This window comes from Penaeus monodon, chromosome 9 (assembly GCF_015228065.2).
Source record: "Penaeus monodon isolate SGIC_2016 chromosome 9, NSTDA_Pmon_1, whole genome shotgun sequence".
In the NCBI taxonomy this organism is placed as follows: Eukaryota; Metazoa; Arthropoda; class Malacostraca; order Decapoda; family Penaeidae; genus Penaeus; species Penaeus monodon.
The window spans coordinates 6,824,802-6,841,166 of record NC_051394.1 but is presented as its reverse complement, the minus strand read 5'-3'; the positions used below and the strand labels follow the sequence as shown (position 1 = coordinate 6,841,166).

General features: G+C 34.9%; 1 protein-coding gene across 2 annotated transcripts in view; it reads right to left on the bottom strand.

Moving 5' to 3' along the window:
* Positions 1-16,365, bottom strand: part of LOC119576831 (V-type proton ATPase 116 kDa subunit a1-like) — a 21,032-nt gene extending 4,667 nt beyond the window's left edge. Inside the window, exons 1-12 of one of the 2 annotated variants that reach the window (XM_037924480.1) lie at positions 16,305-16,365; positions 10,350-10,505; positions 10,057-10,233; positions 9,593-9,721; positions 6,081-6,187; positions 2,555-2,681; positions 2,271-2,447; positions 1,946-2,158; positions 1,447-1,594; positions 1,050-1,189; positions 590-726; positions 208-420 (exon numbers count right to left, since the gene is read on the bottom strand). In XM_037924480.1, coding sequence (XP_037780408.1) covers positions 208-420; positions 590-726; positions 1,050-1,189; positions 1,447-1,594; positions 1,946-2,158; positions 2,271-2,447; positions 2,555-2,681; positions 6,081-6,187; positions 9,593-9,721; positions 10,057-10,233; positions 10,350-10,466 — 1,685 coding nt within the window. In that variant the 5' untranslated portion in view covers positions 10,467-10,505; positions 16,305-16,365. Of the gene's footprint in view, positions 1-207; positions 421-589; positions 727-1,049; positions 1,190-1,446; positions 1,595-1,945; positions 2,159-2,270; positions 2,448-2,554; positions 2,682-4,033; positions 4,120-6,080; positions 6,188-9,592; positions 9,722-10,056; positions 10,234-10,349; positions 10,506-16,304 lie in introns of both variants that reach the window. The other variant, XM_037924481.1, reaches the window with a different exon arrangement.

Sequence of the window (16,365 nt, the reverse complement as noted above, 5' to 3'; positions counted from 1 at the left end):
CAATAGCATAAAGAAAAAAATCCCCAAATTCCTCAAGGAAACGTGAAATCAGGTGATTTCACATAGGCGTACTAACGGACTCCTTGGTGGCTGAGCACTTGTGGAACCATCCATGTGTAAATACAATTCACAAAATACAAAACAGTGGACATTAAAGGTTTCCAGCAGCAATAGTTTACATACCATAAAAACCAAGTGGTACCTCACCTGTGGTTCCATACACTAAGGATCACACCAAACAACATGTGGATGATGCCAAAAATGATGGAAATCTTCATTTTATACGAGTTATAGAAATTGATCTTGTTGAGAGCAATCTGCCAAATGGGATCCAGACCAAAGGGGTATGGGTACTGGTCATACTGCTCCTTGTTGCCAGGGTCAAGGATCAGCTCCTTATTGGTTAACAGGGTGCTCTCACTGAAATAAAGATGTTCAATATCGGCAAACTTATAGGTCCCTTCAAGGTATTTCATAATTTGAGGCTTTTTGGAAAACGATACAACTGTAATATCAAGTAAACTTTCAGTTATTTATGATCTTTCTGAGTCATAAAAACTGAGGACACTACAAATAATACAACACTTACTTGTATTTGCCATGCCATGATGTCCCAAATATGTTCAAGGCTTTGGAGAAGATGTCATTGTAAATCAGGCCCGTGTACATGGAGAACATACCCATTAAGAGGATGATATACCTTCCACCAAAGAAAATATTCCAAATCTGGAAAGGAAAAGAAAGAGTTCTTTACTATTTTTCTTTTTTTGTTTTACATAAATATAGCTATAACCAGTACTCAAAGATCTTGAAGAAACAATTCTATGGATTTATATGCAAAATTACTAATCTTCAAAATATTTTTATAACAATCAACTTTAAATCCTTCTATAAGTATCAAACATTTGCTAATATCTCATCCTTGAAAATAACACAATTGTTTCCTTTCCACACATGTGTGACTTTCACTTTAGCAACTGTAAACAATAAGAGTATTTAGAAATTCCCCTTCACAACACTCAAAGCTTAGTAAAAGAAAAACAACGAACCTCATTATCAGTCTTCTTGGCAGAGAGAGGTTTCTCCCTCCATACCATCCAGCCACCAAAGAGGGCCATGATTATGCCATGACCCACATCACCAAACATGATGGCAAAGAGGAAGGGGAAGGTGATGATGGTGTATGGTGCTTGAGAGAGAGAGAGAGAGAGAGAGAAAACATCAGTAAAAATAATAATTTGAATACAAAAAAAAATATATATATGACAAAATTATATATATATATGACAAAATTACATTCTTGACATACACACACAAAATCATCAAATCACTAATAGTCTGTAGTGCTGAATATTTTATATTTATAATCAACATGTCTATGAAATAATGGACACATGAATAATAAAATCAAATAAACAATAACAGTAGTCAAGAACCTTTGCTTACCAGGATTGATTTCACGGTAAGTTGCAACTCCATATGCATCAATCAAAGCCTGGAAAGCCTTTGTAAATTTGTTTGTTCGGTGAAAAGTTGGAGGCGCTTCATGAGTGCTGAGCCTGTTCAAAATTGCCGGCAAACTTCCACTCTTTTCCTGAAAAAGAAAAATTTCTGCTGTAGAATCAACTTTAAGGACAAGGCTAAATTACCTCAATGCACAAGGACCAACTAAGAAAATACAATGAAAGAAATTTGATTAGAGAAACTTGAAATGACCATCTCACACCCAACAAGCTAGAGGATCTACATTCATCAATTAAAAAAATAATGATAATAATAATAAATGAAAATAGTAGATCCATCTCAATGTTCTAGAAAGAATGAACCTGAGAACAAAACCTGCAGTATCAAAAAAAGGAGAACATACTGCATAGTGCCATGGGAAGGTAAAAGGCATTAGGGAAATAAACAGCAAAATACAACTGAAACCCCTTCAACTACTTACTGTTCCACGTCGTAGGGCTAGCTGCACATCTTCCAAGTTGGCAACTGGAATCCAGCATTCAGCAATCAAGCCATTCTGAATAACATCCAGGTTGAACATATTGAGTGTGTGGTAAATGCTCTTGATCTTCCACACTTTCATCATCCATGCACGGATATTGCGAGCAGCAGAAACCAGTACACGGTGACGGTGGTCTTGGGTCTGGCTCAGTACCTGGGATATAGAACATAATAGATGTGAGAAAAGATTAGACAACATATGGCAATAAACTCTCTAAATATTACATTTGTGTGAGCAATATCCAAAGAGAGACAGGTTCACCTACGGTGCTAAGGTCATCCAGACGGGTCTTCACCCCCATGGCCATTTCACGGCGATCAGCTGGAGCCTCTGGGCATGGGTACATGGTGGCACGGAAACCTTCACAAATCTTCTTGACTCTCATCTTCAACTGATCACCTTGGAAGAAGATGATGAATACCGACTTGTACACTTGCTCTCCCTGTGCGACAAAAATTAAAATTACCTCACAATCTTCAAAAATTCTCCTTTCAATCCTGGTTCATATTTCAGGCTGAAACCACATTAAGCAAACTCTGGTGAACTTACTGTAGCTGGATCCTCGAGCGGGTCATTGATCTCTGCCTGCCTGAGGAACACGTTGCCTCGGCAAGCACGCCATAACATTCTCTCAAAGGCGGGGATCCTCTCACGCAGGATCACACCAGCTACAAACCTAAGAATAGGAATGTTTCCTCGTTTACAAAAATATTTCCAGAACAGTAATATGAAGTTATCCCTTATTTCAGAACTATGAATTGCCAATATATACACAGGCAGATAATATAAAAATCCAATGTGACTTTCCCTAACAAAAATTTTACCAAAAGAGCAAATCTATATTCTTTCACATTTCATTCATCAATATTAACTAGAAAACTATATGTATTGCACAATTTGATATTTGCAACCTTTGAAATCTAAATAATCTTTAAACTACAATTAAATTTTTCTATCTGAGACAAAATATAAAAGGGGAAAAAATATTTTCTTTATTTGCAAGTATTTTGTTCTTTTACCCAATCCTCCTTTTATTTCCTATAAAAAAAATAAAAAAGCACTTCAGAGTGAACATGTATTACTAGATAATATAGGTTCTCAAAGACCATACTTTATCAGATTAAGTGGATTTACTTCTGATAGCTAAACTAAATCTGACATGAAATACAGACACACACATATCAATGTGAATTTCATGTAAATAAATACAAATGTGTTCATACATGTATACACACACACATATTCTCTCTTTTTCTTTCTCTCACTCTCTCTCACAATATCTATAAACACATCAATGTAAACATAAATACACTCTCCTAACCATAATCATAGAGGGGTAAAAAAAGAAAGAAAGAAAAAAACATGTAAATGATCTCCTCATTAAATATTTAAACCACTTGTTCACTCAGGATTTCTTTGATGTTTCACTAATTCATCTAGTGTTCATACTATACTGATCATGCAACAACAAAAAGATGATCATTCAGTAATGGGTTGCCTTATCCAAAATGCACTCAGTTAATCCTTGGAAAAACACTACAAAATCTATGACATCACAAACAATCAGCATGGTAATATGATAAATAATATTTGTATGTCAATCTTATAAACAAATCACTCACCTTACAACAAAGTGGAAAAAATTAAGGACAACAAATCATTGAACGAATCCCATTTCTAAAAACAAGCCATTAAACGGTCAACACCTTTAAGGCCAAATAAGTAACAATATGGTCAGAATTTGATAATCCATTTTAAAATAAAATTAACTCTTAACATACAAGAATATGCCACAGAATAATGTGAATTATAATATATTCAAATGAGAGGATATTTATCTCCCCATCTTGAAATTATCATTAAACACAAAAAAACAAAATACATAAGGGTACAATAGGGATACTCAACAGTATCTATTTAAACCAGAAAGTTTTAGTTCCTCTGAGAGAACACACCAACACAACAATGCAAATTAATAACACACTGTGACTACACGCCACAACTTCATGACCATGCAGAAATACATACCCAAGTTGTATGGGACCTTTAGAGTCTTCAGGAAGCAGATTCTGAGTGAGACTTGTCTGACCTCCAGACTCCAGGCTTCCCTCTCGCTGTTTGATCAATAACAATCGTTACCGGGAGGGTGGGTCAAACAACCCAGCATAAATTGAAGACCCGTGAGCCATCCACGGAAGGTTCCGACAAGGGTAGATTGTGAGCCAAGATTGAGGAGGAAACAATATTTCTGAATTATATCAATCACAACAACTCTCTGCATAGTTACATGATAAAATAAAACATACAGTTGAACATTTCCCTGGAAAGACATGGGCTTTTTTTGTTTCTTTTCAAATTCACATTAAATGAGTGCAAACTTGTCCTGGTTGTCCTATGAAGTACAAACTCTCTAGAACCCAGCTACAGCCACCCATCCAGTGTTTTCCACTTCCCTACTCCTCAACACTAATCTAACAAAGTAGAGGCTAAACATCCTGTTCAGAAAAAAATAGCATTACACAGCATTTTTGAAGGAGAGACATTTAGAGGGAAAAGCTGGAAGATGAGGGATTAAGGAAGTAGCAGTGCTCTAAGCAGAATCTACCAAGGGTATCATGCAGTGTGCAGGTAATCATTATGCATCTTTATGTACAATGAAGCTGTAATCCTTAATCCTGGGCTGCTCGCCTTTCAGAGTTCTTACCTTTGGGGGAATTACGGACTCTCATTATTTACATCTAGGCTAATCTTTTAACAGCTACTTGTGTCTCTTTCATTCTCAATCTAGTTGTGCAAGAAACTATCATCAATTTTACGATGAAGGATGAATGAAATTCTCACCCTTGATTACAACCAAATACTTTGAGATGGGAGAAGACAGACTTGACTCCTTGCAAATGGTACATCATACTCACACCAACGCAGGCACCGGCGGAACTGTCTATCATTTAGAGACTTGCGCCATCAGACCCTCTTTCCTACAGGCATCAATAAAGTTGGGAAATAGCATATATCATCTTCCATCTCTTTGAGAGCTAGAGAACATGCAAGCAAACAGACTTTAAAACATATTATTCCTGATTTTGAGTGGTGTAAAAGAAACTAAAAATGTGCATCTATTACAAAATACGTTCTATCATTAATTCTTGAAACCTGCTGGGAACTATAATAGAAATAAATGCTATACCTAATAAATCTGAGAACTCTAGTCTTCTATCTACTTCAAAATATCTGAAGTGATGTCACGAAAATTATAAATCACCAAATATTAAAATAAAAATATATTAAATATTTAAAGAAAAAATTACACCCTCTACAAGTTAATGAAAATCATAAAAGCCCATGCATCTTCAGAACAAAATTTCTCCATAAAACTGGTGCAAAATGTAAAGTCAAACTCTACCCTTGTCGTCCTGGCAGTAAGCTTCCAACATAATTTTGAGAACTGAAGTGAAAAATAATAATAACAATGAAAACTCTACTAAATGTTCAGCATCTATATGCATGAACATCTGACATGACACAAGCAATTGTAAGAATAACAAAGACAGAGGGAAATTTTACTTACCTTTTAACTTTTTTACTCCTCAAAGTTCTGAGATCTATCCATACCTTCCACCACCCTGAGCAGGTCCTTGGCCCACAATGTACCTATAATTACTGAATGCCTTTTTCACTGGACATCAGGCAGCCATGTAAATCACTTTCTTTCTACCTCTCCCTCCATGCATTAAAATTCAAGATGGTAGGTAGAGCAGAACACTTTAAATCTACAAGTAAGTATTTAGAGATGCACAGCGGGGCTCAAAACCATCCCAGAGCAACCAATTCCTTCCAATAATAAAAGTGACCATTCTCAATTCACGGGAAAAGAAAAAAAAAGAAAAAAAGAAAAAGAAAAAAAAAAAAAAATTAAAACCTACTTGAAAATCCAGGCATGGCCAGACACATCTCGCTACAATAACTTTCACCAAAATTCAACCAGTTCAAAGATGTAGAGGAAATGAGAAGGAAAATATTAAAATTCAAGAAAAATAAATGCAAATATAGGATAAAGCAAGAGCATATTAGTTACCCAATATGTTTGAGCTGGTGGAGCGACGTGTCGGTCAGCAGGTTAACACGCTCATCATCGTCAAAATAGACATCTTGGTCGTAAGGTAGATTTGGGGGGTACATGGCCTGTAGTAATGGTGGTGGTTTGGGGACACCACATTAGAAGGACAGTTGGTGAGGCTTTACATTTCTTATTTGATAAAATGTGCAAAATCTACTTCAAAACAAAACAGGTAGGATTGAAATCAGAAGTATTAATATGAAGACTTTACAACATGTACACAGACAGCTGACACAAAACAATTATAATGACAAAAACCATTACAGTTAATATGAACTAAACACTTACAATATATATGTAAAAAAAAAAAAAGAAAAGAAAATACATACAAGGCTTTAGGCTTGAACATGATTCTATATGGGTAAAGATACTCCAAACATGCACTCAATGCACAAGCAATGCAACACTGCAACATGCTAGCAAAATTACATAAAAAAGGAAGAGAGAAATAAACAATTATAATGATGATGATTTTGGCAATGATTATTATGAATATAGTGTTAATGGTGAGTGTGATAAAGGTATGGCAAAAATAGATGATTATTTTGGCAATGACTATTATGAATATAGTGTTAATGGTGAGTGTGATAAAGGTATGGCAAAAACAGTTGAAAATAAAGCTGATAGTGAAGATGATGATAGCGAAGACGATAATGATGGTGATGATAATAATGACAATGACAGCGATGGTGAAGATGTCAGCGATGGTGAAGATGACGGCAATGGTGAAGTTGACAATGACGATGATTATGGTGAAAATAATGAAGATGACAACAAAGACAATGATAATGAAAAGCAACACTGATGATAATAACATGAACTAATAACCAAGACTAACAACCAATGAAAATAACTCAATATTCATTATAACAACATTAAATGAAAAATAAATGGTAACAATAACAATAATATAATAACTATATAACAGTAACAATAATCATAATCAAAATAATAATAATAATAATAATAATAATAATAATAATAATAATAATAATAATAAATAAATAATAAAAACAATACTACTACTAATAATAATAATAACAATGACAATAATAATAATCATAATAATTATAACTATAATAATAATAATAATAATAATAATAATAATGATAATGATTATGACTAATGAGAATGAGAATGAGAATGAGAATGAGAATGAGAATGAGAATGAGAATGAGAATGAGAATGAGAATGAGAATGAGAATGAGAATGAGAATGAGAATGAGAATGAGAATGAGAATGAGAATGAGAATGAGAATGACAATGACAATGACAATGACAATAATAATAATAATAATAATAATAATAATAATAATAATAATAATAATAATAATAATAATAATAATAATAATAATAATAATAATGACTAATAATAATAATGACTAATAATAATAATGACTAATAATAATAATGACTAATAATAATAATGACTAATAATAATAATGACTAATAATAATAAAAATAACAAAAAAAAGTAAAAATTAAAAAAAAAAAAATAATAATACCAATAACAATAGCAACAACAATAATATCAATAACAACAGCAACAATCATTACAATCAATAATAACTGGGAGATCTTAATAATCAAACACTAACAAAAATTGCAATACAAGGTTGAGCAAAATACAATATAAATGCTTTTATAAATACCAGTATACACAGATGATGCCATTATCATCATTTTGTTTATGTAAATCATGTAAGTGCAGAACCTTGCAACACATTTATTACAACAGACATATGAAAGTCAATCTAAGGTTGTGTATTTAGTACTAATTCTATATTCTAATGACTTTTATTTGTGGTCTAATCCCCTATTCTAATTATTGAAAAACAAAAACTTGTATAAAAAAAAAATATATAAAAAAAATTAATTACTTAGTTCCATGGCTTGCAGATCAAAGGGGGGAAAATGCAAAGAACAGTTACACAGGAGACAGAAATTCGCATTTGCTTGATAGTCAACTCAACTTACCAAATGCCTTGCAAGATACTGCATATAAGTCACAAAAACTGCAAATCCTATTCATGAAACTTACACCTACCATAACGTCTGTTGTGAATGTTAATCTATGACTACACTAGCTCATCAATTTTACACTCGAAATAAAACAGTTTCATGTATATTCCATCTAAGTTAAAAGAAGTAAATATACATATGGTAATGAGGTATACTAAACATAATTGGACTAACCAAAGTGTACACACGAGTCACCACAAAATCCCACATCAACAAACTTTCTTTGTTTCATTTTTTTTATGTTGTTTTAGCTCTAAGCTTTCCCATTTGTGAGAGCTTCTATAACACAGGACAAGTTTGCACACAACCACATGTATTAGTTATAAATTGCCCTTTCTATTTACCTTGGGTCCATGATTGGCAATGGAGTTCAATAAGCACAATACAAATTTTATAATGCAAGAAATCTCACACAAACCATATTTAATACCATTATAAGATGGCTTCCTTGTTCATTACAAGTAGAATTTATTATGCAAATATTATATATGTTACTAGTCTTCAGATTCTAACATGGCAATATCTTTATAAGGGATTAGTCCTCCTTTTCTAGAATTATTTCTCTAATTTTCAAACAAAAACTATATTCAATTTGATCTATTTATAAATTCTTCTCCCTCAAAGTGGGGCTAATGCATTAACCTTCTAAAAACATAGATACATTAAATTACTTTACAAAAAAACAAAGATTTAGGATAGTTATATTTTATGCACATAGAAGCAGAGGATGAAGAAAATTAAATTTTGACATTAATAAGAACAACTAAAGCCATCTTGAAGAAGAGGTTTGACATCAATCAGTATCAGAATATATATGTAAAAAAGCTAATAATAGAAACAGTATCAAAACTTTCATCTGGTATTATAAAAAAAAAATCAGAAAATGTTCAAGTTCCAAAAATATCTTCACCACATGGACAGAAATAATAATAATGGAAAAGAAATAATGAATATGATTTCAATAACTTACATAAAAGATCTTTGTGTCTTGTATGTAATCTCATCCTCTCTCATTATTATATATATTTTTTGTCCAAGTGGTTTTCCAATTGCTAAGAAAAGAAAAATCTAAATAAGTATGACTTCTCTTAAACAAGAAAAAAATGACATTAAAATCATTAACTAAGATCACACCTCAAGCAAATTCAAAGTGATAGCCATCACACAACCCACTGACTATTGACTTTTACAGCAACTACAGTTTACTCAAAAACCAACCAGAAATTACAGCCACACTGCAATAACAAAAAGCTCAAAACCCCATATTAGTTAGCAAAAAAAAAAAAAAAAAAAAAATTCAAGAGCAATCAGAAAGAAATTTACTTTATCACTTTTAAGGTAAATATTGCTAACAGCATCAATCCCTCTAAAGCACTTACAGAAAGGGAAACCAACCTAGCAGATAAACACGACACACAAAGACGCAAGAAGAATGGTTTAAAACATACCTCATCAAAGAAAACCTGGGTCTTCTTCAGGATGTGCTTCAGCTCCGTCAACTCTAGGTAGTTCCTCTTGAGAGCTTCAGCGTTGCTGTTCACTTCCTTTAGTTCATTCTCAAGTTTCTCAAAGGTTGCCTGTTGATGATTGATGCCTGTTATTGTCACTTCTCAAATAAAATTTTTAGAAACCTCCGTACTGTTATGTCTTAATAGCATAAAACTTTTACATTTCTTACAAAAAAAATATTGACTATTGTATCAGAGTTTAAAGAACAACAACCAGTGATGACTAAGATGATGAAGCTTTCTAAGTTTTTGCAAGAAATACAAATAAAACTGGCCACCTACTCATGAAAACAATGGCATCCCAGGAGTAAGATAAATCCAAACTAACTATGTATGAAGCCCACCAGCACAATGAAGGCTTAGCAATGATGTTTTTGCCTTAACTCCTTCCCGCAAACCCTTACCTCTAAATCAATCATTTCCCTGGGCATCGGAGCCTCGGGGTTCTCCCCGGTATCCAGCACTGGAATCCCATCCTTACGGATCTCCCTCTCCAAATAGCGGAGCTTCCTCTCCATCTCATCGCAGCGGCGGACTTCATTCACAAATTTGCGTTGAAATGCATTCACATCTGGGTTGAGCTGAAAGAATATTTCATTATTTTTTTTTTTTTTTGGGTGAGGGGGTGAGGGTAGTGTTATCTAGAACTAAATCACAAAACATTTATAATAACACACTATGCCTCACTTTAACTTACATCTCTGAACTGCACCAGTCCGAGCTCTCCAAGTTCGGAGACGCAAGTGTATGCCGATTCACTCTGAAGGAAGAGCTGGCATAGTGCCATCTCTTCACTGCGGAACAACGACCCCATGGCTATCTTGATGTTATTCTAGAAGCCAAACATTAACATCTGTAGAAGAGCATAGAAAAAAAAATTGAAACATTGCCTTATATTTCTGAAGACTAATATCCTTAAAGTAATAAGATACTCAGTATTCTTACTCCCATGAAACTAATTGCAAAATAAGGAAATCTATAATTACAACAAAAAAAATCAATGCAAGATGTAAAAAATAAAAAAGCAATGGTAAAAAAAAATGTTTAAAAATAACAATAGCAGTAAATAATGAATCTGGCATTTGCAAAAGTAATTTAAAGTAATTACACTCCCCAGCAAGATGTATAGTTGATCTAAACTAAAGTTATATAATGAGAATGCAGATGGAGACAGACAGACAGACAGACAGAGAGAGAGAGAGAGAGAGAGAGACAGAGAGAGAGAGAGAGAGAGAGAGAGAGAGAGAGAGAGAGACAGAGAGAGACAGAGAGAGACAGAGAGAGACAGAGAGAGACAGAGAGAGACAGAGAGAGACAGAGAGAGACAGAGAGAGACAGAGAGAGACAGAGAGAGAGAGAGAGAGAGAGGAAGAGGAGAGAGAGAGAGAGAGAGGAGAGAGAGAGAAGAGAGAAGAGAGAAGAGAGAGAGAGAGAGCAGAAGAGGAGAGGAGAGAGAGAAAGAGAGAGAGAGAGAAAGAGAGAGAGAGAAAGAGAGAGAGAGAAAGAGAGAGAGAGAAAGAGAGAGAGAGAAAGAGAGAGAGAGAAAGAGAGAGAGAGAGACTGGAAGGAAGGAAAGTGTAAATGATGATTTATATATGCATAAGCATGAGTAGGTGTCAGCATGGGTGTGAGTGTGGGTGTCAACATGAGGAGGAGATGCAGTGAGGATATGGGTGCTAATTATTGTAGAAATTAAATAACCTCTTCTGTTCTTCAGCATGCCCTTAAAGAATACATTGTTTGTACCATTTGTAACTTTTGTTTTCTATCTTTTCTTAAATAACAACAACAGTTTTCACAGACAAGATTTATATTTACAAACGTATCTTCCATCTTCTTCCTTTCCAACAAACAGCTTTGGAATATTGGGCTTTCTAAGCATCAGTGACAGTGCGGGAGGGGGAGTGTGTGTTGAGCAAATATAAGCTCATGATTTCTACCTAGTGTATAATAAAAGATGTAAACTAGGTAATTTTGTGCCTGTTTATTCCCCCACATTGTATACAATGGACATTGTGGTCATCATAGCATCTAAGGCACTACAGCAAAGAGACTAATAAACATCCTTCATGTATATTCTTGGAAGGACAGTGCTTACACTCCTTCCTTACTGGATATATGCCATATCATGACTATAACAAATACACAGCTTAAAACTACAACTTCTAATCGATGAAAACAATTGCAAACCTTTATCAGTAAGGAATATCGAATCTTCTTGGTTCATAATCAGCTATTATATTTAAGGTTACTTCAAACTAATCTTTGACTATTGACAAATTCTAAGTCCTTTTTTTCTTTTTTTTTTCTTTTCTTTTTCTTTCCCAAACAATGCACATCCCCTAAAACAAAATTCATCAATCATTTGTTTACAAGTGTGGGAAGAATGTTGGAGAATCTTAACAAATATATTTCAATAATGCATAATTTCTTTACTATCAATTTCCAGCAAAAAAATCACAGATGAAGTGTCTTAGATTCTGTCAATCTGTTTATCAGGGAACTCAAATAAAAAAAATAAACAAGACAAAGCTTACTGTATAAAATTAACTGATTTCTCCCTTCACTTCAGAAATAAACTTGAGTATCAGAGGAATCTATCAATGTAGTTTAATCAAATTATCAACCATAACTGTTCATAAATCTATAAAAAAGGCTAAAAAATATTTAGAATATTATACAACTGCATATATAAATATAGTTCACACAACATATAGTTGTTCATAAGACAAGACAAAAGGGAAAGACAAAGTGAATAACAAGTAATAATATTCATAAATACTTTTGACTTATGGTTTGTGAAGTTAGTCTCTAATAACTTATTTAAATTTCTTTGTTTATTATCCATTCTTCAGTTTCCAGGTTCTCAGTGGTTCAGTGGGCTAAGGAACCCAAGTACTAATCTAATGTTTCAGAGGTCAAAGCTCTCTGGTGCCACGAGTGATTAGGACTCCAACTTTTCCTGGCACACAGAATTAGGTGGCAATCTACAGAACTTTGTAGTCAAGGATAAGCTGCTCTGGTATATATCCTTGATGCCCCAACCACCACATGAAGCTTTGAATACTACCTAGGAAGTGGCAAGTCAGCAGAGAGTGCCCAAAGAGATGGGCTCAAAGGAATAAAGCCACCACTTGGCTAAAAATATATTTGCTTGAATTAATCTCAAGGTTAGGTTTGGATATCAAGAGCACATTACCAAAGGTCATAAATCAAGTAATTCCAGTTTGACTGAGAACACAATAATCCTGTCCATTTTATATCACCTAATCCAGGAAATACTGAACAGACACCTAACAACAAAACTGAAAAATCTGACCTTACTATCTAATAGAACAAATTATCCTAAGAAACAGGTAATATGTCTCACAATATTAAATAGCTTCTTTCCAGCACAAGAAAATAGGCAAAATTTGTACATGATTATAGCAGAGAAAATTGCATGGGAATTCAACTAAGCCAAACAGTTTCACAGTAATATGTAATATGACAATGAATGCTAGCTTTAAGCCTGAGACAACCACTCAGAATTATAGAAGATATATATGACAACATACACTAGGCCAAGGGGAGGGTAGCTGAAACTCAGATCTGTTCCAGCATGTTTAGCTAGCGCACCAAGCATGTGAGAAATACTATTCTGCCAAAATATAAAAGGTGAAGATTTTGCAGTTTATCTTTACACTATGGATGAACTAAGCTAGGGCAAATTGTAGATGATATTCTTGTAGAGAACAAAAAGTTGTAGTAGTTGATACAAGGAATATTTTCCAGCACAATCAATAACAGCACAAATAAAGGAAAAAGATCATGGAAAACACCCAAGTTTCAACTCTAGCATATCAAGGTGAAGACAATGTTTGTCGGGGGTGCTGGGAGGCAGAGCCCCCATCAACCTTCCTCTCAAGGTACAGCCAGTCACAGCATCTTAGACTGTTGAATAAATTTTGTGACATGAAGTTTGGAATTTCACCTCTGGCAAGTGCATCCATATCATAAAGAGTTACTTATTTTTTCTTTCTTTGTAGTGTTACGAGTCATACCGGGTTATTTCTTGTACTGACGACTGAATTTTTTTGTCCTCTATAAGAATATCTATTATTGGCCCAGCTCAGTGCATCCATACTGTACAGATAAACTTGATTATTCATTAATTTGCTATTTCTCTTTTCTTTTCACACAATATCCCTAGCACCCATCATTGCTTTCTTAGCTATCGGGGTCCATATCATACCTATAATTCATTTGCAACTGGAATGAACAATGGACAGTAAATATTCAAAATACCTTCAGAAAACCAATCACGATGGAAGTGGTATCAGTGGATTCCTTTCACATCTCTACTATCCAAATATACAGATATTATGCCATAGAACCCCTTCCCATGCCTACACTCTTTGCTCCAATAGCAGGGGAGGGCATGAATGATACTAGGGATATTGTGGGGTAAAATATAGTAATTATTTAGTTTCACATAGCCATCCATTTTGCAAATATTATTCCTTCTTTCAATGCTTTAATGTGCGTGAATCTCTTGTTATTTTCCATTGTAAATAACATAAATGAAAGTATTGGTGATGTTTGAATACTACCTGTCGGGAAAGGGTTATAGTGGCCCGGGCCTCACTGCAGGGGCTTATATCGTTGCCCTAGCATGCGCGACCACTCATGCCAAATACCAGCATCCCATGCCGTTTCTTCGTAATACTACGAAGATATGTTGTATTTTCATTTTTTATTATTTTCTAAAGCTCTACTTGCCATACTTCCTGATAAATCAAGACTGAAGGGTATTTTTGTTGTTATATAGACTCCATAGTTGATCATTATTCAGTCTATAGTCTGAATAAAATAAGCAGTGTGCGGCATCATGGAGTTGAAATCGTCGGTTTGTTACATTTTTTTTTTTTTTTTTTTTGCATAGTAAAAATTAGAAAGTGTTAAAAACGACTTAATCAGTTTCACTTTCAGTGGCAGAAAAATAATATTTTGCCGTGATTGTAACAAAAAAAAAAATCATGGCATGTCCATACATACACCATGTCATGTACATGCATGCCCCCGGCAGATAGTCCCGCCATGCCATGGCATGGCATCCGTCAGCAATGGGTTAAAAAGTGACCTTACCCCTCTGAGATTAACCCTTTGCCGACGGGTGGCATGTACCCACATGCCATGGCATGGCAGGACTATCTGTCGGGGGCATGTATGTACATGCCATGGTGTATGTATGGATATACCATGAGTTTTTTTTTTTGTTACAATCACGGCAAAATATTATTTTTTTGCCACTTGAAAGTGTGATTAAGTTGTTTTCTCTGCATGGAATTTGTCATGTCCTATCTTTCTATTCTCATTTCTGTAATTTTTTGCCATTGCAGATTATTTCGTGTATTACAGAATGTATTTAATTTTCCTATAACTATATGCGAAAGTATTACATGTTGCACAACTTTCTTATTATCAACTTGCAAAGATAATGCCGTAAATGAAGTGTCATATTTTTGGTCATTTTGTACAGGCAAATTTTACATTGTACTACATGGCTGTGAAAAACAAATCCCTAAAATATGAATAATATAAAGAATTGCTCAATATATAGGCAAATGCAGGGGGCTGTGCAACCTGTGACCCCCCCCCCACACACACACACAGCCAAGATTCTTGGGCTGAGGGCTGGAGGGCCCCCCAGGGCAGTTATAGGGAACACAGTCACCTGTATTGGGCAATATAATAACCAATTCGGTGTATAGTTTTACAGTGATGTATACTGAGGTCAAGAATGTGGGGGTTGGGGGGGGAGGGGAGATCCACAGCAAATGTCACACATATATATGGGTAGCAGAGGATGAGAGGAATCCATCAATACCCCTCTGTCATGGTTGGCCCAGTTATTCTAAACAATCACCCAATGGACATGCTCAAGGAAAAAAACACTATCACTATCACTATCAAGAACATATCAGGCCCAACTAAAAATCACTCCTGGGCTTTACTTCCAAATTACTCTATTAAAAAAAAAAATCAAAAACTAATTCACAACCACCATTTAAAACTTCCTTAAAACTATTTCCCACTCACACTTTCCTCCCGAGATGCACCCCGCCCCACTAATCAATACTTCCTTCAACTTCCCCATCACATTTATTAAGCCAAACCCACCTCTCAACACACCAAAAAACCTCTGCAACGGAAGATAATTAACAAGGACAAAATAACAAATAAAAGAAATACCACCCGCTTTAGCCCTTTAACTTTACCATACGTTAGAGGAGGCTAAGCAGACAACCCCATACAACCTGCTTTTTTCTGCTGAATCTCGTGACCTACAGGAATCACAAGCCTGTTGGAACTAGCACGTCCTGTCACCATTTGCGAGAGTTAATCCCCTAGCCCGTGGCGTGACTTGGCATTCGTGGAGAACAAACTTTTAACCGCTGGACACTGCCCCGTGAAGAAAAAAAAACAACAGGAATTTTCCCTAAAAGATATTTCTGGGATTTATTTGATCAGCTGCGGAGTACACTCGCCTAAAAATAACTAATACGCGTCAAAACAGCGACGAGGAATCTATCTACCGTAGAAAGGAACGGGAAAACAGCAGCTCGGGGGCGTTTAAAAGCGAGAACAGGAGGAAGAGAGAGCCACTCACCCGCTCGCCATGACGACTTCTCAGCTACAATCGATGGCGATTTGACACTGGTGACGTAACG